The sequence below is a fragment of the Anabas testudineus genome, chromosome 14, assembly GCF_900324465.2.
Source record: "Anabas testudineus chromosome 14, fAnaTes1.2, whole genome shotgun sequence".
Taxonomy (NCBI): Eukaryota; Metazoa; Chordata; class Actinopteri; order Anabantiformes; family Anabantidae; genus Anabas; species Anabas testudineus.
In genome coordinates, this window is record NC_046623.1 from 413,623 (window position 1) to 441,547 (window position 27,925).

General features: G+C 38.9%; 1 protein-coding gene across 1 annotated transcript; it reads left to right on the forward strand.

The window, feature by feature from the left end:
- Positions 1-1,061: 1,061 nt before the first annotated feature.
- Positions 1,062-18,468, forward strand: dact3a (dishevelled-binding antagonist of beta-catenin 3a). The gene is made up of 3 exons (XM_026370336.1): positions 1,062-1,485; positions 14,348-14,477; positions 15,337-18,468. Exons 1-3 carry the CDS (start codon positions 1,195-1,197, stop codon positions 16,977-16,979), a joined length of 2,064 nt encoding a protein of 687 aa, XP_026226121.1. The 5' UTR covers positions 1,062-1,194; the 3' UTR covers positions 16,980-18,468.
- The last annotated feature ends 9,457 nt before the right edge of the window (positions 18,469-27,925 follow it).

Here is a 27,925-nt window from a genome sequence, read left to right on the forward strand (position 1 = left end):
TGGTTTGCTCCATTAGTAAAACTATTCTTAGCTGTGCAACACAATAGAAAAAGGATTTTTTTTAGCCTTGCATATATAATGCCTCAAACTATGCCACTAGTACATCTAGGAATGAAAAAGTGCTAATAAGGAGGATGTTGTTCTAGTAAGCCTGTGAGTCAATAGAGGAATAAATAAAAGTAAAGCTAAAAAAAAAAAGTATGTGGAATTTAAATAATTTGTTGTTTAGGTTCTGACTGGCCCCCACTGTGTGTTTTTGTTCAGATTGTAAGCTCTCTACACGGCTTTTGTACTGACTGTGTGTATTAGGACTGCATTATTCTTGTATTGATCTTTACCATATCAAGTCTGTAATCAAATATACACGTATACGAAGTATATTTAGCAATATATAGCAGCAACACGGTGAATGGAGACGGCTGGATGGATGAATGTTGACTTTTGAGCTGTTCACATTTACAACCACTGGGTGGCAGGTGTACCTTTAAACCTACACAGCCTGCTCTACATCACGTTCACAAACCACAGGTAAAGTTGTATTTATAGTTTATGAATTTTCGGATTAGTATGTATACCACAGATAGTGAATTAAACATCTAATACAGGTAAAGGTACTTAGTGAGCTATGAGCGTATGTACAGCAAATCCCATCTACATGTGTTTCAGTAGCTGTAGTGACTCCATTAATGCAGTGGCCATATATACACGGTTCACATTTCAACCATAACTTTATTAATTTTGCATTTTTTCGATATTTAGAATACATCATAGTAAAAAGTAGTGTCACTAATAGTCGCCACAAATTTCTGTCACTCATCTATGACGTTATGAAGGTTGGCTTATGTTATTAATTTGTATTTTGTGCCTTTTTTATACTCGTTTTTGTTCCGTATTCTTTATAAACTGTTGAGCCTTCATTTATGAGACAGTGACCTAGTAGAGTGTGCGTGTCTGGCAGAACCAACAAAAGGCTGCGTGCCTTCATAAGCTCCACCAGCAGCTGTCCAAGTGAGACTACACAGCAGAGCCCAGGCGAGAGGGGGGAATGGGTTCAAGTCGGACAGCGGTGAGTTCAGCTACTGAACCCTCCAGTCGATGACGCTTCACTTTACATGTCCGATAATACAAAGAGTAAATCAAGCCGTCGGTGGATGTATTAGTGAAGTGTATTAGTGAAGAAGGAAAAGAGTCTATATGTCTTTACAGAAGCTGCTAAGCTCCTTTGGAGTCATGTTCCCAGTGTTCTCTCTACCTAAAGAGGAGCGGAGTCGGAACAAGGAGCGACTGGAGGCTAGTCTGGCCGGCTTGTGCGAGTTGGAGCTGCTCAAACAGAGGCAAGAAAGCAGAGTGCTGAGTGCTCTCTGCCTAGGGGACTCTCCTGCTATCAGCCGTCCGCCTTGGGGAGTACTGCGGTCGGCACGTTTCTCCCTGGACGCACCAAAAGGAAACGAAGCGGATGGCTATGGCCTCGGGCTGCAAAACAATGTAAGTCTTGCTTACCTACACTGTGTGTGCGTATATATATATATATATATATATATATATATATATATATATATATATATATATAGTATTTGTGTGTGTTGTTATTTCGTTTGTAATGTGTAGTATTTGTAATGAAGTCGCTGTAACCAATGCCCTGAGGTGTGTTGTTAAGGACAGTTGACTAAAGTATAGTCCTGGGCCCTAGGATATGTTTCCAAAACTTTGCTTAAGAAGGGCCCCACAGTCTGGCCGTTATTGACAGCAGAGCCCCTACTTGATACCACTTTGCTTCAGTATCTGTTTCTTCCTGAAGACAACGGATCATACAAATATATGCATTGTTATTGTCTATGCATAAAAATCAAGGCTGCTTTGCATGACATTAATCATTTATTGTAAATGATTCCAAAATCAACATCAGTTTTCACTTGGTAGGAAAGAAAACAAAGTGTAACATGTCCATGGCAGCTCCACTAGGGCCTGTTTTCCATCTGCTTAATATCCTCAGCAGATGATGCTTTTTCATTTCATTTACAGAAATAAAAGGTTTCAGTTGTATTTATAATTCACAGTACATATATTTGTGCAGTTCCAAGTTATACTAAACACCAGTTTATTTGAAGATATTATCCAAGTTATTTGTATTTGAATCATTTTTAAGGAGCAAATGAAACTGGCATTATCCAGGATACCTCCAGGCTGCTCTAAAACTGTAGAGCCTGCAGTTTTATCAGCTTTAGAGAGACAAGCAGAAAGACAAATGTTTTCCTGAAAAGGGATGCCACAGATACAAAGATGAACTAACCCCTCCCTGCTGACTATGATCTTGCAGATTTGAGTAGCACATATTAGGTTTACTGAGATTTTTCATGACGCAGCTCTGTGATTGACCAATAGTTACTAAAGAGTTCAAAAACATAAAAATTCTAGAACAACAGTACAGAGCCTTTCCATCTGTTAGATACACTTAGGAGCATTAAGGATAAATTGAAAACATAAACTATAGAGTTTGTTTGGTGCAGTGAATAATTACTGTGAACTATTTAGTTTCACATCTGTCTTTTCCCTTTTATGTAGAACATTGTTTAATTCTTAAACCAAAACAAAAGGTTTCTAAATCCATGGGATTGAAGTTGTGTGCACGGCTGAAGTTCTGTTTACTGTGGACTCATGAATATTTAAACAGTCCTGAATTCCTTAAGTAAAGGCGTAAAACTCTATTAGAGTTAAGAAAGAACTATTGAAAAATATTCCAGAACTTTTCTGGACATACTGTAGAAACACAAATCTAAAGGACATTTGCACAAAGCTGAACCACATGATTTACCTTTAGTCATCATCAACCAACAAACTGTTCAGAGAAAATATTTTAGAATGAAGCACAATTTACATTTAGATTAGAGGATATACATTTACCTTCTTTTTCATGTCTGTGACTCATCCTTTGTTTATAAGGTTGCTTGAGAATGAAGAAAACAGCAAGAAGGGAGAGACATGAAATATTTTGGAAGCTTTGCAGCCTGTTACAATGTCAGGTACTAGCACACAGGATGATACTGGACAGAGACCTGAATAAAGACCCAGAGGCAGTGACAGGACAAGACAAGTTTGCTGCTTTCCTTCATACTTAACTACTGACTATCAAAGCAGAACAAGTGGGCTAATATTATCTGTTATCTTGAACAACAAGTCGGGACCACTCATGATTTTTTTTGCACTTAAGAGAAAAAGATCTATGCACCAGACTGGATAAGCACTAAAGAACTGCAGAATGCCACAAATTCCCTTAAAATGTTCATACTAACAATTTTTTTCTTAAACAGATCTGATTTGTTCATAATGTTATCTGTTTATACAGCTTTCACAGACTAAGGTGACTCACAGATCAGTATTTATGAGCTCCCACTTTGATCAGACTAACTGTCAGGGCTGTGGTATTGACCTGCATCTGACCAACATAACTGATGGTTAAAATCCCAACTTGTCACTTGTCTAGTGCCTACAACAGGCTGTACTCGAACCAAGATGTTGTGGCATCATAAATTAATATATAATTATATTAAAATTTTATATCTAAATCTATATATCTAAAGCTAAATTATCACATGCAGTAACGTTTCTGTGCACTTTGTTACTTACAATAACAAGTAGCAAAGTATTTTTTTCTACATTTGTGTGAGGAATCTTATGAGTGTGCATAAGGACTTGAAAGTACTGTATATGTATAAAGTATATGTAATTATTTACATATTATACACCAATTAGCCACCACCGGATGGACAGGGTTTAGCATGGGAAATGCTGTTATGCTGGTAATAACTAGAAGGTGTTAAAACATGCAGTGTATCTCAGGGCTGTGTAACTGCAGATCAACATTACAACATTAAACCACCAGCTGGTGTTAAAGTTGTTGATCAGTGTACCAGTGCATGTATGTAGATATGCATGGCTCTTCTAAGCTTATCAGGCCTCTGAATCTTTGGCTGCTCTGGATAACTGGTAGCACAAAGCTGGTTATCAGAAGCTCTCTCTGACTATGAGCGTGTTCATGTGGAAGAGGTTAAGTGTGATATTGCCAGAACCTTGAAGAAGAACTCAGTATGATATGTAATGCTAATAACAGTGGACAATATGTTCACATAGCTAGAACAGATTAAGAAACTGTAAAAACACTAGAAATAATATTCCAAATATTACATATGTCCAAGACTATAAATATGAGTACATGTTGCACATAGAAAAGGTTAGGCTGTTGACAGGTTTTAATCTCATTCTCTGAAGTCAACCTGCTCTAGCAGTTAGTATTGCAGCATACTGTATGCTAGCATGGTGATCAAATTTGGTTAACAGTAGTAGTAGCTTTACAGGGAAACTTGAGAGCTGGTTAACCGATTCTCATTGGGTACAGCCCCCAGTTCCCCTATGCTTTTTGTTTATACGTGTTCATGTGTTATTGTTCTGTCTGCGATGCATAAGAAACACAGCCAGGCAGAGAAAGAATGTATTTTTGTTGATGACAGAGTAAGTGTATTTGTTCTTCAGGAGCTGCTGATAGTCTTGTGACAGCTGACGGCAGCTGAAGAGACAGTACAGCCTTCACTGTGGCCTCCTGAGGAACTAATCAGGAGGCACAATGAAATGTTGACCCAAAACCAGTAGTGTGTGTGTGTGTTTATGTGTTATGCTCTGCATAACCAAATAACAAATAACCACATAACATAGTCAAATAACATTTACTTAAGAATACTAAATAAAGCTGATGCGGTTGTGCTTCTTTATTTTTATTTTAATATATTAAACATTTTATGTATTTTGTATCTCTTGGGATATTTACAGTGTTACTCTGATACATTACATGAAATTATATGAGAGAAAACACAATAAAATAATTAAATAAAATTAAAATAAAAGGTTAATAATAGTAACAATATTAAACACGTGAGACACTAGGGCTGTAGTCAATACTGCTAAAGTTTCATCCAAGGTAAGTCTGTGTGTGAGGCAGTTTTGCCACCAAGGTAAGATTTTGTCCAAAGCCAAGTCCAAAGTCCAAGCCAAGTCCAAAGACAAAACAGAAGAGGTCCAATTCAATCAGAGAAAATTCTATGTAATACAATGCAGTACAAATATAATATTTTGTTACAGTCTAAATGCCTAAAACATAAAGAGTTTGTTTAGAAACTAGACTATTTGTCTGTAATCCATTGCAAGAGAGTTCTGTTAACTTTTGTCCGTTAGTTGTGGAATGCAGGTACATACATTTCACAGTATTAAAACATTTTCATTATCATCACTAAAGAAAAAAAAGAACCTCCCTGCAGAAATCTTTACTCACAACATAAAAAATGTAATGGGGATTGGAAAAACGACATATAAATGTTAAATAATACATTGTAAATTTGTAAAATGTTTCACTTTTGCACACTTTATATTTTAAATTATTTTGCACCTTACTGTTGTTTTGTATTTACTGTACAATAACAATTGAATTTTCCCACCGTGGGAAATATTTATCTTATCAAATTATCTTATCTAAATCTTAAAAGAACTTGCGATCAAAAAACTCTCCATTCGTCAACAGTTGCTGTTACAGCTCCCTTGAGCATGGCACCAACTGCTACAGTGTGACTTTTGTGAGCTTTCAAAAATACTTTGGCTTTCCTGGGCTAAGGCATAAGTACATTCACTCAAAAAATGAATCACTGACTTTAATTAATTTTATTTTGTGAAATAGTTCTCCAAAATCATTTTATATTAGTTAAAAGTGAACATCTTAAGATTCCCTAACTTAAGAATTTTGTATTATGGTAACATAACTTTTGTTATTTAAACAGAAGATATTTGAGATTAGCCACCTCAATAAAATTGTATTGACTTAAAAAGTACATTTACAGCCCACATGTTTAACATGTGTATTTTTAACATAAAAATTACTGTTTATGTTAACTAATTTTAGTTTGTCAACAGGTTCCACACAAATGACTTCAGTAGACCCAACAAGTTCATTTCTTTTTCTTTATTTACCAGTCTTACACTAATTCAGTTAAACATTTTAGTGTCACTTGGTCCGGGAATGCAATACATAAACTTTTGTTGCAACATATAAGAATTACAAGCATATCACAAACTTAACTTTCAGATGGAAACATTATCTAATAATGCTAAATTTTGTTCTGATTAAATAACATGACAGAGTTCCATTTTCTGTTGTGACATGGTCTTTGCAGCTAAACATAATGGCTAATCACCTGAAAATGCAACACACCTACAAAGGAAAAAATATACCATCATTCATGAGGTGAAATTCAATTCCAGAAACCGAACTTAATGTTTAAAAGTAAAAAAAAATAAAATATAAAATATGGGCTAACGCCTTAAAACATACATTTATCTGTCAATGGGCTACATGGACTTTAGGGTGTTGGTATGCGTTGGTATGTCTTTTAATGTGTTAAAAAAATGCATTTTTACATTTTAATATTTATTATTTATATAAAATAGGAATTTTTTTTTATTTGTAAGTTTGAGAAATTTTCTCTCCAAGACAACCAGTGAGGGACCACAAACAATGGTAAGTGTTTCCTGCAGAATCTTGTAAGTTCAGTTAAGAACCAAAATAGGTCTGTTCTACTACAAATTCAATATGTTCTAGTACAAATTGAACATTTGGCACAGAAGGATCTTTTAAAGCAGTTTGATGTAGGCTTTCAGTTACTGAGGGTAACTGAGCTCTAGTGCATATGTTAAAGCCATATTGTGGTGCATATGTTTATAGTGTGTTTGTGCTGTCATCCAACATACTGTAAACTTCCAGTGGAGACTGTCGCAGCTGTGTGGTCAACTTCTCACAGAAGCCAGACAAACATTCTCCACTGCAATGGATGTATTTGGTTTATGTTTCACACCTCACTAATTAACTGCTGTTTAAGTACATGAGGGGGTAAAGAGATGGGGCAAGGGTGTCATGGTGATTTGCTGGTGATGGTTCAGTGGTATAAAGAACAACAATGGACCCATTACTTCACTTTTCCACAGACTACTAAATAGATAAATACATTGACAAATTATATTTAAACTACCACTGCTAAGCTGTTAAAAAATATCAAATAAAATACATGCTCTGTGATTAATTAATATAAATTAATTGCATACAATCCAATGAATTTTGAAAATGAAAATAATTACATTTACATTTACTTTAGTCATTTGGCAGACCCTTTTATCCAAAGCAACAAGGCAAGCAAAAAATCTAAGCTAATGGGGAAAACCAATTCAATTCTATTCTATAAAATTTTATTTATGTAGAGCCAAATCACAAAAGACTACTCAAGGCACTTACAAAAAAGACCTTACAAACAGTTATTGTCTTCAGAATTATATAGAAAACCCAACAGTCCCACTTGAGCAAGCACTAAACGACAGTTGAGAGAAAAAAACTCAGAACGGAAGAAACCCCTAGCAGAACCAGGCTCAGGGTGGGTGGCCATGTGCCTCATTCGGTTGGGGTGAGCGGAAAGAGGAGAGAGAAAAGAACAGCAGGCAACAAAAAACAAGAACAGCAGGAAAAACACTGGGCAGGTTGGTAGGGTCAGTAACTGTGCTCTGGAAATATACAGCTATATATACAGACAGAGGGAGACAGAGAGGAGGAAGCTCAATTACGGGTGAGAGAGGACACAAAGTTAATGACATGCAATGGTGGCATTTGAATGGAGAGAAGAGAAGAGAGGATAAGGGAGGTTTCCCAGCTGACTGATCTATAGCAGCATAACTAAGAGTTATGAGTAATCAAGCACAGTTGAGGTAAAAAGCTCAGTATGTCACAGGGGAATGTCAGTTCACAGGTGTATTACATTGCATTTACCTCTCTTGTTTAAACATAAAGTCATTATATAACTATAACTATAACTATAATAACATTAACAGTACCTTACTGAGAAATCAAGAAAACAAATTGTTGCCAAACTAAGGAAACTATTGTTCCATATATTCCTGTGAAAATTGGAGCACAAGTTTTCTGTTTTTATGTGAAGCCGAAAGTCCAGTCCTAGTGTAAGCAGTGTCCAAGAATGTACAAATACTGTTGTCAATTTAAGAGCAGAGCTGCACAGCACTGCAAGAATATCAAGCCAGAGCAAATATTATTAAGGTCAAAAATTACACTTACCTAAGGAAAGATAAAAAAACATTCTATCTTGGTAATTATGCAAGCACTAATTAAGTCAGTGAGCTCATAGCTCTAAACTAAAGATGTACACATACTGTATATGCATGCAGTAGCGTGGGCATTCATGTATGACTGTGTGTCAGTCTATGCATGCAGTTTATGAATGTGTGTGAGTGTGTGCATTCACTTCAAGAGAACAAGAAGCCATTGAGCCAGTCTGGTTTCATATAAGTAGTTGCTCAAAGCCACACATAGCCTCTTTTTATACAGTGCCTGCCTGACATAGGCTCATCTTAATTTTGCACGCACAGACACACATACACACATAGATTTTTGTATGGCAGTCATTGTGAGGACACTCATTGAAATAATGCATGCCCTATCCGCCTTCAGTCGCGTAGGTTATGCTAATCTACTCTGTTTCAATTTTTTATTTATCCATGTGTATTGTCTTGCTTTAACCCTTACCATCACAACTAACTGCCTCACCCTAAACTTTATCCTAGTCCCCAAAACTCAGAAATTGCTCTTTAAACACCCTTTTCATTGTGAGGACCTGCTAAAATGTCCTCACTTTGTAAAAATGTTCTCAGTTCAGTGGTAAAAAATTCATGGTGGTCCTCACAATGATAGCCATGCAAACAAACACACACACACACACACAAAGTGACGAGTTTTTTAAGAACCCTTCATATTCTACATTAATCATTGCTCTTGCTCTTTAGTTTAACACTTCATCACACACTCTGTTCAGTTATATTACACCATTGATATTACACTATTAGCATTATCTACATTATAAACAGCAACATTTTAACATTAAGAAACCACTAGAGACAGCCTTTACACTCACAGATAGCTACTCCCAGCACTTATTATCAAAACACTTGAAACACACACATTACATGATGTGAATGTAAGAGAAAAGATGGCAACAACATCTGTTGTGTAGGAGTTGACACTGACTAAACACAGAGACACAGAAGGGGAAATTAAACAAAATCATAACTACTGAAGAGAAATACTGATACTAAAAAGCTACATACATATTATTAATCTAATGTACAGGTTCATGTTTTATTTTTGGGTTCAACAAAAATATATATAAATAATGTTTGTTTTTTTCACCTTTTCCCCTTTTTTTCTCTCTTTAGCTTTATAGACTATTTAACTACATTTAGTGCTATTTAGTGCTATATTATAAAAATGCAATAACATTAATACAAGCAGTGGCATACCCAGTGTATACCTATGTATGCACAGCATGTCCACAAGTGCAACATGATGATGTTGCTAATTGCTAATCAAACAATTGTAAATTGAATAGACACATTACATGTCAAGTCCTAAAGTTATCAGATTCTTTGTAAAATGAACCACTAGATAAGCACTGGCAATGTACACCTATTTTGTCGTTACCCTCTCACCAGTAAATTAAACTAATAATTATTATTCTATACTTACTCTTTGTCTGCAGTTTAGTTTTCAGAATAGTTTTGCAGCTGTTCCTGCCCACATTGGTGAAGCAGTCAGACAGTATTTAGCACACAGAGACATGGGGATTGCTGTGGCAATTTTCCCTGGGCCGCGCAGCCAACAACACTGTAGTTTACATGAACATGATGCAAGTGTGCCCAGCACTTGAGCCTTTGCAAAATACTTCAGCTGTCCAGCCACGTGTGGAGTTATGCTAAAGATACTCACATGGACAGAGACACTATTCTATATGTCTGCTTTTAATGTTATGAGGGTGATCTGAACAGTCTGCTTGCATATTTTCTGACCTTGGGTACATCTTATTTTCTTTCATTTCATCCATCTTTCACTTGCACTTTTCCCAACTACAAGGCAGATTCTTAAGAACGAATTAATGTTTAGTCATGTTTACATGTTCTCAAAATGGACTATAAAGCCATAATGTTGGTAACACTGGAATATAACAGAAAAAGTATGATTGTTCAAAATAACTGGGTATTTTTCTTTTAAAGGTTTTTAACTTAAAATCTCTGTACAGCATGTGTTGTAGGGTGAATAAACGTGTCTGCTCATCTTAGACAGTCACAATCAGAACACTTAAAATCTTTGAATCTTGAACAATTCATTTGTTTTTCCTCAATCTAACTCTAATGCAGCACAGCACAGATGCTGCTTCTCTTCTTCTGCACATCACTTTCTGTGTAGTTATGGTAAATGGTCTGCTCTTATATAGCACTTTTCTACCTAGCTGGTACTCAAAGCGCTTTACACTGCGTCTCATTCACCCATTCACACACACATTCACACACCGATGGCAGAGCTGCTATGCAGCTGACCTGACTCACCGGGGGCAACTAGGGGTTCAGTATCTTGCCCAAAGACACTTTGGCATGTGACGTGGCAGGAATCGAACTACCAATCCTGTGATTGGCAGTCAACTGCTCTACCTATTGAGCCACAGCCACCCCTAATTATGTCATGAGATTTCTCAGGCTCAATAGATTATTCTTATTCTTGTGTAGGTGAATCTGAATCACCTTACTCTGAATTTAACCAGTTATCTCTGTCTGCTGATGAATCTCAGGATCTAAGGATTTATCCTTACTTTGTCAACTGATTGGATAAGACGTAGAAACCGCAAGGATCCACACACTGCAGAAGATGCAATTGCAATTAGTTACTGTGCAGATATATAGATCTTCTTCTTCTCTTTCGGCTTTTCCCATCAGGGGTCGCCACAGCGAATCATTCTTTTCCACCTAACTCTATCGTGAGCATCTTCTACCCTAACACTAGCCAACCTCATGTCCTCTGTTATAACATCCATATATCTCCTCTTTGGTCGTCCTCTTGCCCTCCTGCCTGGCAGCTCCATCTCCAACATCCTTCTACCAATATACTCACTATCCCTCCTCTGAACATGTCCAAACCATCTCAGTCTGGCCTCTCTGACTTTGTCGCTAACACAGGCAACGTGAGCCGTCCCTCTGATGTACTCGTTCCTTATTCTGTCTAACCTGGTCACTCCTAAGGAGAACCTCAACATCTTCATCTCTGCTACCTCCATCTCAGCCTCTTGTCTCTTTCTCACTGCTACCGTCTCTAACCCATAGAGCAGAGCTGGTCTCACCACTGTCTTGTACACCTTTCCTTTGAGTCTTGCTGACACTCTTCTGTCACACAACACTCCTGACACTTTCCTCCACCCGCTCCAACCTGCCTGCACTCGCCTCTTCACCTCTTTTTCACACTCTCCATCACACTGAACTGTTGACCCCAAGTACTTAAACTCCTGCACCTTCTTCACCTCAGCCCCCTGTAACCTAACGCTTCTATCTTGATCCCTCTCGTTCAGACACATGTATTCTGTCTTACTACGACTGACTTTCATGCCTTTTCTTTCCAGAGCAAACCTCCACCTCTCCAGCTGTTCCTCCACCTGTTCTCTACTCTCACTGCAAATTACAATGTCATCCGCAAACATCATTGTCCGGGGAGATTCCTGTCTGACCTCATCTGTCAGCCTGTCCATCAGCATAGCAAACAAGAAGGGACTCAAAGCTGATCCTTGGTGTAGTCCCACCTCCACCTTGAACTCCTCTGTCTGACCTACAGCACATCTCACCACCGTCATACTTCTCTCATACATGTCCTGAACTACTCTGACGTACTTCTCTGCCACTCCCGACGACCTCATACAGTACCACAGCTCCTCCCTCGGCACCCTGTCATACGCCTTCTCTAAATCTACAAAGACACAATGCAGCTCCTTCTGACCATCTCTGTACTTTTCCATCAACATTCTCAAAGCAAAAACAGCATCAGTGGTGCTCTTACGGGGCATGAAACCATACTGCTGCTCACAAATCTCCACCTTCTTCCTAAGCCTGGCTTCCACTACTCTTTCCCACAGCTTCATTGTGTGGCTCATCAACTTTATTCCTCTGTAGTTGCTGCAGTTTTGCGTGTCACCCTTGTTCTTAAAGATCGGAACCAGAACGCTTCTCCTCCATTCCTCAGGCATCTTCTCACTCTCTAGAATCCTATTGAACAAACTGGTTAGAAACTCCACTGCTGTCTCTCCTTTCTGTTTGGCCTTTGCCACCTCCCTCTTCACTCTATGCTGCGCTTCCTTGTACTCCTGTCTACTTTCCTCAGTCCTTTCTACATCCCACTTCCTTCTAGCCAACCTCTTCCGCTGGACGCATTCCTGTACTTACTCATTCCTCCACCAAGTGTCTTTACCTTCTTTCCTCTTTCCAGATGACACCCCTAGCACCTTTCTACCTGTTTCCCTGATAACCTCTGCTGTAGTTTCCCAGTCATCTGGAAGCTCATCCTGACCACCCAGAACCTGTCTCAACTTCTGCCTGAATTCCTCACAAGTTTCTTCATTCTTTAGCTTCCACCACTTGGTCTTCTTTTCTGTCTTCCCTCTCTTCTTCTTCCTGACCTCCAGAGTCATCTTACACACCACCATGCGGTGCTGTCTGGCTACACTCTCTCCTACCACCACTTTGCAGTCACTAACCTCTCTCAAATGACCTCGTCTACATAGGATGTAGTCCACCTGCGTACTCCTACCTCCACTCTTATATGTCACTCTGTGTTCCTCTCTCTTCTGGAAGTAAGTGTTGACTATAGCCATTTCCATCCTCTTAGCAAAGTCCACCACCATCTGTCCTTCCAGATTCCTTTCCTTTACACCAAACCTGCCCATCACCTCCTCATCACCTCTGTTGCCCTCACCAACATGCCCATTGAAGTCTGCTCCAACAACAACTCTCTCTCCTCTGGGGATACTCTCTATGACCTCATCAAACTCACTCCAGAATCTCTCCTTCTCTTCTAACTCACAGCCAACCTGTGGCGCATACCCACTGACTACATTCACCATCACCCCCTCAATTTCTAGCTTTAGGCTCATCACTCTGTCTGAGACTCTTTTCACCTCTAGGACATTGTTCACAAACTCCCCCTTCAGGATCACTCCTACCCCGTTTCTCTTCCTATCAACACCATGGTAGAACAGTTTGTATCCTCCTCCAATACTACGTGCCTTGCTGCCCTTCCACCTTGTCTCCTGCACACACAGTACATCTACCTTCCTTCTCTCCATCATGTCTGCCAGCTCTCTGCCTTTCCCTGTCATTGTGCCAACATTAAGAGTCCCTATTCTCAGATCTATGCTCCTGCCTTTTCCCTTCTCTCTCTGTCCACGAACCCTTCTGCCTCCCCTCTTTCTTCGACCAACAGTAGTCAAATTTCCACCGACACCCTGTAGGTTAACAGCATCGGTGGCGGTCGTTGTTAACCCGGGCCTCGACCGATCCGGTATAAAAGTCTTGTGGATGATTCGCATAGTTATTTTGGCAATTTTTACGCCGGATGCCCTTCCTGACGCAACCCTCTCTATTTATCCGGGCTTGGGACCGGCACAGAAGTAACTGGCTTGCAACCCCTGTGGCTAGATTACTGTGCAGATATATAGATCACAACTATAAATGTGCATGGAGGTTATGAATGGTTTTCCTACATTTGCCTATACACTTCAGAAATGTTACTTTTTCCATTAAACAGTAAATACTGCTGACTGACATGCTGTTTGAAATGTTTCATTTCAATACAAATACAATTTTTCAACACCTCTGAATCCACAGAAGGAACCATGTGGCTGAAGGAAGCTGCAACACAGCATAATAAGAATATACTCTATATTCTCATATACCACTGGTCCTAATGTCTTTACAGTGTAAATATTCTTGCATTGTTAAGATAATGCTTCAATATTCTATTACCATTATTTCCAGAGAGAGAAGTTAATCACTTCAAAGTTAAGTAGTAAGATTTTAGTAGTATTTAGCTAAGTTTAGTCAAACATTCCAAGATATAGATAAAATCTGATAATTATGGAAAATGTAACATTGCAAATTAAGTTCTCTCTGCAACTAATAACGTTCTTTGAATCTTGAATTACTGGATCAGAAGCACTGAAGTGTTACTGTCTTAAATCAAGCAAGATGCTTGATATCTGACTGCTGACCATTTAAAATCTGTCACCTAGATTAGGAGACATATATGGAATGTGTGGAATTTTTTGTTTTAGCCATTTAGCATTTGACATTCACAATTACATACTGATATACTGTGTGTTCAGTAAGGTGTTCTAAAAAGGCTTTTGTAAATGACTTTCACTCTGTCCCTCACTGTGTTTCTCAGAGCAGTGTCCAGTGTCCTTCCTATGCTTTAAAGGAGTCTTTGGAACAGCAGGTGGCAGAGCTGAAGATGAACACTGAGGTCAAATCAGCACATTCTCCTGCTGATCTGGAGGACAGTCACCTCAATTCAGGTAAAATGCTCATCTTGCAGATTACAGAAAATGTTACTGCTTTGTTTTAATAAGTTCAAATGTTCAACATAAAAATTCATATGTTATATGTTTCAAGCTTTGTGTAGTTTGATATGTTTGTGTTAAAGAGAGTACAAATATCCATCATCACCTTCACAAATGTTTTGTTTTCTTCGGGAGTCAGATTTATTTAAAAGTCTACATGAGTTCCATGCTGCATGAAGGGAGCAATAGCTATTATGTGCTTCATGTACATGTAAAGAACCTTGCAAAAAAAGCTAAGGAGGTGTTGTGTTTTGGCCATAAAGCAGCTGAGATGCAATTACTGCACAAGCACACTGTTAGTTGGACCATAGAGGTGCTAAGGTCATGGTGAACACAATTAATTGATGCTATGTAGCAAGTCACTAATTCAGTAAAGTCATTAATATACAATGTGATAAGAGAAAAACACCCATCCCCTTAGGTTGTTTAGATTAAGCCATGTATACAATGGCAATGTTAAAGTACAATCACTGGCCTCTTTATTAGTACACTATAGTTATATAATTGTAAATAAAATATAATATAAAAACAACTGTTTAACTACTGTACAGCTTTTTGTTGAAACTGTCAGCAAATCACCTTTTCTGTGAAGTGAGGTTAATACTGTAACATGTAAATAATATGTGCCTTTCTTGCTTATGCGTCCTTGGAATACTGTATAGCAGACATTGAGTGTGTCATGCTGATTCACTGTATTTGCCTTCAGGATCTATAAGCTCAGAAAATGTGTAATGCACATCACAATGAGAATACATTGACTTAAATGATAAATGCAAGATTTGATTATTTTCATTGTTTTTGCACTGTTTGTCAGGAGTGGTCCTTCAAGTCAAGCAAAGTGGATCTCCAGAATCATCAAAATACCACTCTGTGCTCCCTCGTTCCCTGTCAGCTCCCATAGGGACAGGAGAGACAGAGACAGGAGGAACATGGTTTTCAGATCCAACAAGAGGGACAACCGATGCTTCTGGGGAGATGAGGGGTGTTGATAGCAATCAGGAAGATTATCAACAAGCTCAAAAGGTAGAGACTTATATATTTGGCTTGATTCAACGCCGGGCCTTACCCACACATCACTCAAAGCCCCGCACCAGCTTAGCACATGATGTGCAACCTGTTGGTATGGTGAGACAGAGTAATTTATGCTGCAAGGAGGAGCATTATTCACCAAAGCAAGAGTCTGTTTCTGTGATCTCTACTCCATCCCATTGTACAGAGGAAACTGCTTCGCAGGCTTACCATAAGCTGGATCAGGACCATTACCTAGAGATGGAGTTTACAGAGGAGGCCCCACCACCATATCACCCCCTCCAGCAAAGTGTCCAGGGTCAAGCAGGTTTTCATCTTAAGCCTAGACAGGCCTCCATGATTAACATCTCCCGCTCAACTTTGCTGGACTATCCATCTTGCAGAGTGCTGCAAGCCCACCCAGACTCCAGCAATGACGAGCTAGATTCGCCCAAACATTTTTATAGTTACCTTACCACTCCAGCTCTGTTAAAGCCTCACCAAATACCTTCTTCTGATGAGCAGCTGGTCAGTGCTGAATATATTCCAGCCCAGCCCTGTCGTGCCTCTAACAGAGCCTGTGCCCATCACCACTCCAACCCACATGGCTCTGGGGTGCCCAAAGCCAACCAAAGCACATTTTCTCCAGAAAGAGGTCATCGTCATCAAGAGCAGCAGCCCACAGCACCTCAGGTCCAACCCTCTAAGTACAGAGGGGGCCCAAAAAAGTGTCGTTCAAATGAAGACAGAAATGGCTCTAACAGGAAGCTGGGGAAGAAAACATGTAGATCTCAGTCAGAGAACAGCCTGCCAAGAGTTCCAGAGCGCAAATACAATACCATGGAGAGAGATGGTGGAGGAAGTGGAAGTGGTGGAAGAGGAAGCCGCAGTAGCCAATCTAAGGGCAAGAAACAACAGCAAGGAAGTGGAAACTACCGGCGTTGGCAGTCCACCCTGGAGCTCAGTCAAGATGAGGCTGACCAGCCACCTGTGCAGGCGCCCATGCAAGGCTCTTCAACTTCAAACCAGAGGGATCAATGTTCAAGGCGCACCCGCAAATCACGTTCTACACATACATCATATGTCTCTTCACACCGCAACCACCATTCCCATTATCATCAGCACATGGAGTACCAATTAGAGAGGGAACAAGTGCCACTGTATCAACCTAGGAATGACTACTCTCACCCACGTCAGGGTGAGTCTGAGTCCAGCGTGAGTGAGGCTGACTCCGCTGACTCCAGCTCTTTGTCCAGTGACTCAGATGAAAGTGGTGGTCTGGTTTGGCCCCAGCAACTACCCCCTCAACTTTCCCTTCCATCACCTCATGCTCCACCTGGAGCACCACTGCAGCCCAAGGCTTTTGTCAAAATTAAGGCTTCACATGCTCTTAAGAAGAAGATCTTACGCTTCCGCACTGGTTCACTGAAAGTAATGACCACTGTGTAAAGTACAAATTGGCTAGACTGAGAGGACAAGAGCTGCAGAGCTTTGGGCAATGATGAACCACAAACTCCTGTGGCTATATAGTGAAAATCGATGTGTATATGAAAGTGCTATGATCTGGTCTGAATTAACTGAATGGATGGTCCTATATAGGTCTCAACAAAATGGAAGCCATGGCTATCACTAAACTAGCCCTTTTGAAAATGAGGTAAAATTGTATATGAAGTGATATATTACCTATTTTACCTAGTCTCATGTATGACTCATGCTTTCTCAAAGTATACTCCAAATTGGCCACACTGATGAAAAATGTATGGTCCATGCTGCCAGTGGGCCTCAGGCAAGGACATTTTTGTACTGTTGTTTTGAATTTCTCCTACACTTGTGAAATTTGTTGGGATAAATGTTTGAATTCAGATTTATCCCACTTAAACTGCATATACTTGTTGAAAACCTCTCTTTCTCGTGTGTATCCATAAGTTTTTATCTGGTGCTATTACGTGCGGTGATAATATGAATTTGTCATTAAAGAAACAATATGTAATACATTTACTAAATAATAAAACCACCACTATAGGTCACCAGACATTAAAGAAACAAGTTGAGCTATTGGCAATGCTACAGCCTGTAAATTCTCTTTCAAAATGTTTTTTTCCAGGATGGAGCATTTGTTTCTATTCGACCTGTGTGATACTCTGCGCTGCGCATTGGACCAGCAGTGCCAGACATAAAACAGCATAAAGCCCTAATGAATTTTAAGATGGACACAGAGATAGCAAATTGTCTTATAGGATAGCATTGAGCTCCAGCTAAGGATAGCTATCTTTAATTTATCACAGTTACCTGTAAGGATGGTTAATTGAAATAATTAAAAAGTTCAGGTTCTGGCATTCATACTCTGTAGTTTGTGGCAGAAAGTTTAGCAGAGCAGTAAGTATTTGAGACACACAGCTGATGAAGTGATCCTAACTATTGCTGGTTAGCGGTGCGATTCTAAATCTATTAATAATGCTGGGGGAGCAGCCAGAACTGAAATCTCTCACCTTCCTCTTCACACTCATAAGTGCACTTTGTTACTTTATAAATGACGTTGTATTGTCAGAAATACATGTGAAATGTTTTTTTTACCTTTATCTGTTTAAATATATCTGGGACATAGAAAGTATAACTACAACTTATAAAGGCTTGAGGTTAGTCTTACGTATTGCTCCTTAAAATAGTCTTAGTTACTGCATTAATATTTCTTGATCATTTTTAAACTTCACATTCATTCATATAAAGCAGCTACAATTCTTAAATCAAACTACTGTTCTCTCCCCTGACAGATATACAACAGTCTTGACTACACATGAATTTTATTCATAATTACATGAAAAACTGAAGGAAAAAATTGGTCAGTTCCACAATTCCTCTTGAATCACTCTTACATGGCAGTTAAGACCATCTGATGCTATCGAAGAGGAACATTTTTCTTACAAGTTGCTATGGCAAACTGCAGCATGTCAAAAAAATAATAAAACCTTTAAAAGAAAATGACATGGTGTTTTCCATACTTATTTGTCTCCTATAGCTGCTGGATAGTGTAGCAGTAAGATCGCCGCCCTCCGTGCGGGCTGTGGCCTACCTCCAGTAGGGGTTCTTAGACAAGACCACTTTACACTTACCCTTCCTGTGCCCTTGTAAGTCACTTTCGATAAAACGTCTACCAAATGACTAGGAATGAAAATGTATTTATTCTTGAGCAAATATTTATATTTTATACTCTTTCTACACTGCTCAGAAAAATTAAAGACCTAAACACCTAAATTGCACATTGAATCTTGATAAATATGTTTTTATGAATTTAATGAACTGATTCCATCTTTTATTTTAGAGCCATGTACCAACACAGAGGAGGGCAGTCATTCGAACGTTACTCTAGCACAAGTGGACTATCTTGTTTATAATACTGCAGCCTCACTCTGAACAATACTTGACAATATTGGCGTTCTACCAATTTAGATGAATATAGTTAAAAACTATAGTTGATAGTTTAAAAAAAAAGGTTTTTACTCGTCATTAATAGAAGCAATTAAGAACAACCCCCGGTTTCTTTTCAGCACTGGAGCTGAGATAGATTGATAGATTCTATATCCATTCAAATGCCACCATTGTATGGTATTAACTATGAGTCTTCTCTCTCCCGTAGTTGTGCTTCATCCTCTCTGTCTCCCTCTCTTTCTGAACTTTTCTGCAGGTATCCTCCGCCTTGGAGCTGTGTATCTCCAGAATCTAGTTGACCTGCCCAATGCTCTTGCTGCTTGTTGTTTTTGTTGCCAGCTGTTCTTTTCTTTCTCCTCTTTTCATTCACCCCAACCGGCTGAGGCAGATGACTGCCGACCATGAAACTAGTGCTGCTGGAGGTTTCTTCCTCTAAAGGGAGTCTTTCCTCTCCACTGTTGACTAAATATTGCTCAAATGGGATTGTTGGGTTTTCTGTATAATTTTTTATTTAATTATACTATACTCTTAAACCTCACACTGTAAAATGCCTTGAGATGACTTCTGTTGTGAATTGGCACTATATAGATAAATTGAATTGAATTGTGACCTATTTAACTGTTCCTCCTTGCCTCTCTGTTTACACTCATACTTATTTAGGCCATGCCTCTGCTCCGCCATTACTTGGTCCTTTGCCATATAACACTCAGTCTCTCTCCTTTTTGCTTTGCCTCGTCCAGGTGCTGACAATTGGCTTGTTGTGAAGTAGTGCATTGTTTGTACAGTATAAAGTGCCTTTGAGACATTTTGTCAGAATTTTGTGGTTAAGATAGTAAATCTCACTGAAAAAGGAAACAACTTTCCACCACAAAGCAGGCTATGAATTTAGCAAATTTTACTGTATCAGCAGACTCAGACTAGCCGACAAGGTAAGATCTACTGTACATAATTATGTGTGTGGTGAGCTCAAATGACTCAGGTCAAATAAATAAGCAATCCAATAAAAATATTATATAGTTTTAATTGCTTTGTTTAAGTGATGACAATGACTCAACCTTATTTTTCTCAGGCAGATCATTCAAAAGTCATGGTTCTTTTACAGAAATAGCTCTGCCTCCTTATTTTTAAGCCAGGAACAAAAAAACGCTCACTGCCCAAGGATCTTGGAGGAGAGTGAGACCTAATGTATAGGATGTGTACGCTGGACCTAGGCCATGAATCCTAAAACAAACAGGAGATAATGAAGAGAGGCAAAAATGGGTGTAATCTGGCCAAACCTCTTGTTGAAATAAGCAAGGTGAGGGAAGATCAAAGCATGCAATATTTTTTGCATTTCTTTAAATTACAAAATGATTAGATTTTTGCAATAGATGATAAAACAGGATTAGGGGCAGCAGTGGTAGTGAAGTTGCACAAGCCCAGTGACAATTGGCATTAGCTAAAATTCTAGCTAACGTCTCTAGCTAATATCCTATAATTAAACACTGGCACACTCCCTCACAGGTACAATAGAATACACCTTCTTTGCACCAGTGCACCACTCACATTACCATCTACATTACTTTTTTTGTTAGTTTGTATTGCCTATTTAGTGAGTTGTAGTGTGTGCTGAGTCGTCCTTCGTTATGTTAGTCAGTTCTCTGTGTGTCTAGGTTTTTGTAATTCGTATTTTGCCTGCCTTATTGCAGTATGTTCAATTGTTACTTTGAAGATACTGGGTTTGTCAGGGTTTGGTTTTGTTTGTATTTATCCAACATGTTTTCGGGTCTCTTTAAGTTTCTACTTTGTTAGTTCCCTGTGTCCCCTGCCCTTGTTGTTAATAAAATATCCTTTTGTTCTTACCTGTTTGGTTCCCCGTCAGCCCTGTTTGTAACAAATTTAGTCTAAACAGATATTCCATACACCAGTATTCACTCTGTCACAAACAGTGATTATGCACCAGTCTCCTTGACTATGATGATGGCATTCCTTGCCCATAGCACTCATGGGAAGAATTGACACATTGTCCTGTATAGAATCTGTTCTCCGTGATCCCAATCCAACCATCCAGGTATGGTTTAAGGCATTGGACTCATACATCTCAAAATGTTTTATGGAAAAATAAATCACTGTGAATCAGCTTAAAAACACTTCAAAAGTCCAAAAGTTGTGGCGGCTTAGAATCCTTATTAGTACTTCAACAGAAAAATTTAAGAAACAATTTACATTTAAATTTACATTTGGTCATTAGGCAGGCACTTTTATCCAGATGGCTCAAATAATCCTAATACTGGCAATACACATCTAGAAATTGACAAGCACCATTGAGGACAAAATTAAAAGAGGAAAGGGACAAGAAATTGAAATAGGATTATGTCACTATCCTTCACTATTTGATCATAAAGAAATAGAAACTCTTTTGAATCTCTTGCCACATTAAGCAGTAAGATTAGTGGTAGCTTGTTGTATGTGTTACCAAATTGGCAGCCTTTTTAAATGCCCCCAGGCAGACCACACATGGTGACACAGCTAAAACATACACAAACACAAATGATACAAATGAGGTAGCACAGTTGTCTGCCAAAAATGGGATTGGTGGTTAGATTCCTGGCTCCTTCTGTCATATGCCATTATTTAATGCATGCTAATTTTTATATTTCTCTACAGTGACTACTATTACTGGTCTTATTATTATACCTTTATTATTATTATTTTTATTATTATTATTATTATTCACACAGGAGTTATTGATTCCCAATTATGTCACTTGGAGGTCACTGAAATTAATGTTGAGTCAGGGTGTAACTTTGCTATAACAGTGTCAGTCTCTTCAGTTTTCTCTGGACCCTTACCCAGTCTGACCAGTGATGATGAAGTTGCATGTTCTCATTCAGTTCAATTGAATTTTATTTGTATATCAACAAATCACATTAGTAGTCATCTCAAGGCACTTTACAATGTAAGGTTTAAGACCTTACAGAGAATAATTGTATAGAAAATTACATAGGAAACAGAGAAGAGGACGCACAACTACGGGAAAGAGAAGACACAAAGTTGATGACAGACAATGGTAGCATTTGAGTGAATAGAGGAGAAAAGAGAGAGGAGAGGAGTTCGGTGTATCAGTTGAGATCCCCCAGCAGACTAACCTATAACAGCATAACTAAGAGATGGTTCAGAGCCATCTGAGCCATCTCTAACTATAAGCTTTTGAAAAAAAGCTAATTTTTAAGTCTAGTCTTAAATGTAGAGAGGGTGTCTGCTTCCTTAACCTGAACTGGGAGCTGGTTCCGCAGGAGAGGAGCTTGATAGCTAAAGGCTCTGCCTCCTATTCTACATTTGGAAACTCTAGGAACCACAAGTAAACCTGCTCTCTGAGAACGGAGGAATCACAAGTAAACCTGCACTCTGAGAACAGAGAGTTCTGCTGGGAAAATATGGAACTATGAAGTCTTTAAGATAAGATGGAGCTCGATTATTAAGTACTTTATACATGAGGAGAAGATTTTTAAATTCAATTCTGGATTTTACAGGGAGCCAGTGGAGAGAAGCTAACGTAGGAGAAATATGATCTTGCTTGCCAATTCCAGGCAGAACTCTGGCTGCAGCATTTTGGATTAACTGGAGGCTTTTTAAGCAGTTATTGGAACATCCCATTAGTAGAGAATTACAATAGTACAGTCTGATAATGCAGTAACAAATGCATGAACCAGTTTTTCAGCATCACTTTAAGGCAGGATGCTCCTAATTTTAGCAATATTTCTCAGGTTGAAAAAGGCAGTTTCAGAGATTTCTTTGATGTATGACGTCAAAGATAACTCTAAGATTTCTCACAGTGTTACTTGAGGCCAATGATAAGTCATCTAGGGTAAGAATGTGATTAGACATAGTGTCTCTGACATTTTTAGAACCAAACAAAATAACCTCTGTCTTGTCTGAACTTAGGAGAAGGAAAGTGGGGGACATCTAAGCCTTTATGTCTTTTAAGCATGCTTGATTAGTTTCTTCTGGTTTCATAGATAAATATAGCTGGGTATCATCTGCATAGGAATGGAAATTTATAGTGTTTCCTAAGAATATTGCCTAGGGGGGATATATAGATATATAGAGGGGATGTATAGAGTAACATATATAGAGTTTACATATACAGAGTAAAAAGAGTCGGTCCAAGCACAGAACCCTGTCCCATTCAGCTGCTGGCTTTCCAGTTGGTGCTTAGCAAATCATGTGGATTACATAGACTAGCCATAAACACTTTTTGGGGAACCCTGGACTGAGACAGCATCCCTTCCACTTTAGATGGACCTGCTTTTTTAACTAGATGAAACAACTTAATTAATCAAACTTCAAGTATGCTTAAAGACATAAGGATCCCTTGTAATTCTTTAGGACAGAGATTGTTGTATTTGGGCAAACCTCAGATATGCTATCTACTCATATAGTTACTCTAGATGACATAGCGCTAGTGTCATTGTCACTATCAGCTACTTCATGTCTAGCAGCCTGTATTTCCAGTTTTGTCCCAGTTTCCTGCATTACCATTTATTTTCCACTCTAATCCGCTTGATTTCTTTCTCCTATTGCACCCCTAATATAAGCTGCAACTCTCACAGTCTTACTTCTGCCAGATTGTCTGCTCTTGTTTCACAGAAGCAACTTTCCAGCCTGTTTATGCCTCCAGAGATTCTGCCAGTTTTGAACATCTGCATGTTTTTGACCTGCCCCTGCCTGTCTGCCTGTCAAACTGAGTAAGTCTGATTCTCTGATCTTAAACCTCTGCTGGTTTTTAAAGCTCTGATTCTGTCTCTGGCCCACTCTGTCTAACTGTATTCTCTGACTCTGGACCTCTGCTGGGTTTCTGGAGCTAAGGATTTTCTGATTGTGGATTTTGTAGACACTGTCCTTACTGACCTGATTGTGCTTTTTGAAGAGGATTTTCTGGATTATGCAGTGTGCAATTCTATTCTGAAGCAGCTCAGTTACCGTCCGTTTTTGTTGAGTTTTGGTTTTGTGTATGGTTGCTGGTTTGTTTCTCCCTGTAACTCTACCTAGTGACCACACGGTGGACGCCATCTCGGACCATGTGGCCAATGCCGGAGACCTCTATCTTGCCTCCTCCTGCCACTCTGCCATTTTGGGGACCTACCTTCCAGCTGCTTCACCCACTCCTGAATACAATCAATGGGATGTTCTGGGGCTACTTTGGTGGTGGTAAAATGAGGGATTTGTATAGAGTAAAAGGGATCTTTCTGACAGCAAGAACTATTTTGACTGGTCCACACTTTCTCAAACACGTTTCAAGGGTTGTTTGATGGATAAGACTTAGTTTAAGAGGTTGAGTTAAAAGCAGCATTATGTACTGTAAGTGAGTCCCAGCTGGATGTTTATATTAGAGTAAAAGGTTAGGGAATGCAGTATGTCAATAAGTATCCTCACAAAAGTAGGTGTGTGTCCATTAGAGAGAAGGAGAGCAGAAGGGGATTTTTATGGGTTGCTCTGTTTTGACATTAAGATTTAATTCCAGCAGCCTTAGTTCATCAAACTGGATAGAGAGAAAAGGGAGTAAAGAGTACAGAAAAGAAAAGTAAAGGAGGGACAGCTGACATATGCCCCCAATGCTCTGAGGGGAAAGCAACATTTGAAGCTCTTTATCATCTCAACTATTTCAGTATTATTCGCATTTTTGATGGCAGCTGCCATCATTTGGCCCTTATATGATTCCTTTCCATCCTTTATCCCTCCATCTGTTAGTGGTTAGAAGAAACATGCTTCCTTCAGGGCCAGGAACCTGGACTATTTCCTGCTTTCCAAGAGAGCAAGGGGGAGAGAGGAAAGAGAGGAGGAGGGACTGAAGAGAGAACAGAGAGGCACTGAGTCTGAGTAGGAAACCCAGACTGAGTAACAGTGACACATAAGAGGCAGCTGAGCGAGTGAGGGAGGGGTGGGGGTGGGGAGAAGAGGAGGAGGTTGAATGAAGGACTCGTGAGCATACATACATCTGGTTTTGATTAGCCAGGAGTTAGAATCAACTTTTAGTCTGCTGTCTCTGCAGACAAAGCAGCAGGAAGGCAATTTTAGGTGCGGCCCATTTATTTATCTATCATTGTGTATTTTCTCTTTCCATACTCCAGTCACCTCTGTTTCATTTTACACACAGATGGACTCCAAATCTACATAGAGAAACAAACTACATGCTGTCTATATTTCTGACCTAATTTTATACTCACACACATGCTGGCAAACATATCTTGATGCTGTTATCCAGTGTTACATATCAAACCAAAATTGTATTGTTATCAGTATATTGTTACACTTTTGGATTTAGATCTTAATATCAATTTATTATTTTATAAAGTATCACATAGTAGTGTCCAAAGCCCAGTGTATGAAAACAGATTGTACAACTTCTGAAATACTGACATTCCCATATGGGTTTGATCAGCTAGCTTTTGATTACTTTGCCACAGCCTTTCACTCTGATGTTTAGTCTCAAATTAATATAAAAACAGGCAAAGTCCTGAGGAAGAGCCAGAACTATAAAAGTAGACAAAGAGTGAAAGTTTAAAAAAGACAACCTGAGTTTGGCTCAGTGTCAGCATAGTTTCTTCAATGGCTGGGAAATGTCAACTAACCGCTGATAGTTTTTCCCCAGAGGTCCCCTCCCCCCAAGTTTTAAATTGAGGTCTGGTAAATGTGAGACAGAGCAAGATGTTCACACATAACAGTTGAAACATGGACACATTTCAGGCAGGAAGTTGACCATACTGTCTATATATTTTAAATTATAGATGTTATTTATCTATAATTGTGTGTAATCTGTCAGTTAGGGGAAAAATAGAAAATCTTTATGTCTCAAGATTTCTCATTTCAGTCTCTCATACCTCTCATACCCCTCCATGAGGGTTATGTGTATATATGAAGGAAGTGTTTGTTTCTGCTGACATCATGAAGTCTGCAGGGAACAAGGACATGACAGGCAAAATGTAAAACTTGCTGACAGGATATGAACCTCCTATCTAGCATTTAATAAAATTTCTAAACAATCCTTTCTTTCAATTTGGCTTTAAAGTTTCAAATTTTAAAATACTGTATAGGCTGTTATGTCTGTCTTTTATATCTCACCATGCAATGTACATTTAGAAATCATGTGTCCCATTTTCTGTACTGGTAACAGTGTTATACTGTTTCTATTATAAAAGAGTATTAAAATGAAGTCTCCTAAATCTGACATCAAACATTGTCAACATTTCCTGTGTTTTTCCTGATCAATATGGTCAGCACAATATAAGATGCACTTTGTCAGCATTACTTTGTGACTGACTATCATCAACTATGAAAACTGAACTTTTCCATGATTCAGTAAAGCAATAAAATAATATTTGACAAATTCATCATTATGATGACCCATCACAAAATGTGCTGTTTACAGTTTATTACAATTTCCATATGTAAGAAATGGTTGTGAAGAATTATAACAGGCTCACCATTGTTTTTCTGCAGAGAATAAAAAAACATTTAATTTACTGGACTTCATGCCAGTGTTATGTGTTGCTCTGCTTCCCTCTACAGGACATGTGATTTAAACACAAGTCAATAGTGTAACTTCACCTTTGACTTCTAACTTCACCAAAAGGACTCTTATTGGTTACTGATTCTAGGTTCTGCATTCAATAGTGTCATACAGTAACAGCAAAACCCAGCAGCTACCAACAGATCTTTTGAATTTCTGTGCTGGAATTGGCTTATTATTATTATCATCATTATTATTTTTGGGTGGGGGGTGGGTTTCACCTGAGTTCCCTGGTCAATAGACTTAACCTTTCCAGTGGGTATCTCTTTTATTGGGATAGTCAGACACACAGAGGTTACTCATTATAAAGGTCAAAGATCACAGTTCAAGTGAATTACACTGGTATCAATCCATACTAGTTGTAATGGTTCAGCTCTTCAGACTGGGTGGGGCAGCTTCAGGAGGGGTGGGGGGCGGAGGTGGGGTCAGCCGGGAGATGGACAGTTGACTCTGTGATGGTCCAATTGAGGACTTCCTGGCAACCATGCTGCAACAGAGACAAGAGACACTGGTTACATAAAGTGATACCTTGCATCATGTCAACCCTAACAGAGAATGGCTAAGGAGAGATGGCCTTGTTTTTACCTTCCCTCCAACCCTACATCCTCCTGCTGCTCTCCATCCACAGAGCCCTCTGTGTTATCAACACTGCTGTCTTCCTCCTCTTCCACACTGTTGCTCATTTGGTATTGTGGAGCCCAGGACAGCTCCCCAGTCTCCAACTCACTGAGCTCTGTGGGTTCCACAACAATAGAGGGGAGGCGCTCTCTTCGATAAAGGAAGTCTTCAGGATAGGAGGTGGAGTCTGATTCATCCAAGTTGATTTCAGGAAAGATCTGAAACAAAATTATTATTTTTTTTTTGTTTTTGTAATTAAATGCAAATGAGAGAAACTTTTGGCCACAGAGTTGTACCTAGTATTTTCATCATACCATGCATAACATCCTGGTTTTTGGTATTGCAATGATGTGTTGGAAAGATTTTAAACTAGATGTAAAGATGTAAAGAACTGAAAATTACAATTTAAAGTCAGATTAAGTTGGTTTAAATAAATTATGTGTTCTGTATCATCAGATTGTTAGACTGTGAGTTTTAAAATAAATAAAAAAAAAAAAATAGAGCAATTTGTTGAAAGTAATATTAGAACAAACACAACATCTTGAGTTTAATATAAGTGATGCTATACAAAACAAATTGAGGAAGATCACTAGAGTGAAGTCAAGATGTCACTACCTGGTAGGCTCTGCTTCCTCTTCTTTCAACTGTACTCTCTTCCATCTGAGAATCTACTTGACTCAGAATAGCATTCATGCTGCAAACAAACATACACCACATTTTGGTTTCCTTTCTGGGAAGGAATTAAAGTTATTCAATCTCTGTCACTGCTAAATGCTCAAAAGGTCTGCAACATTGAATTGAA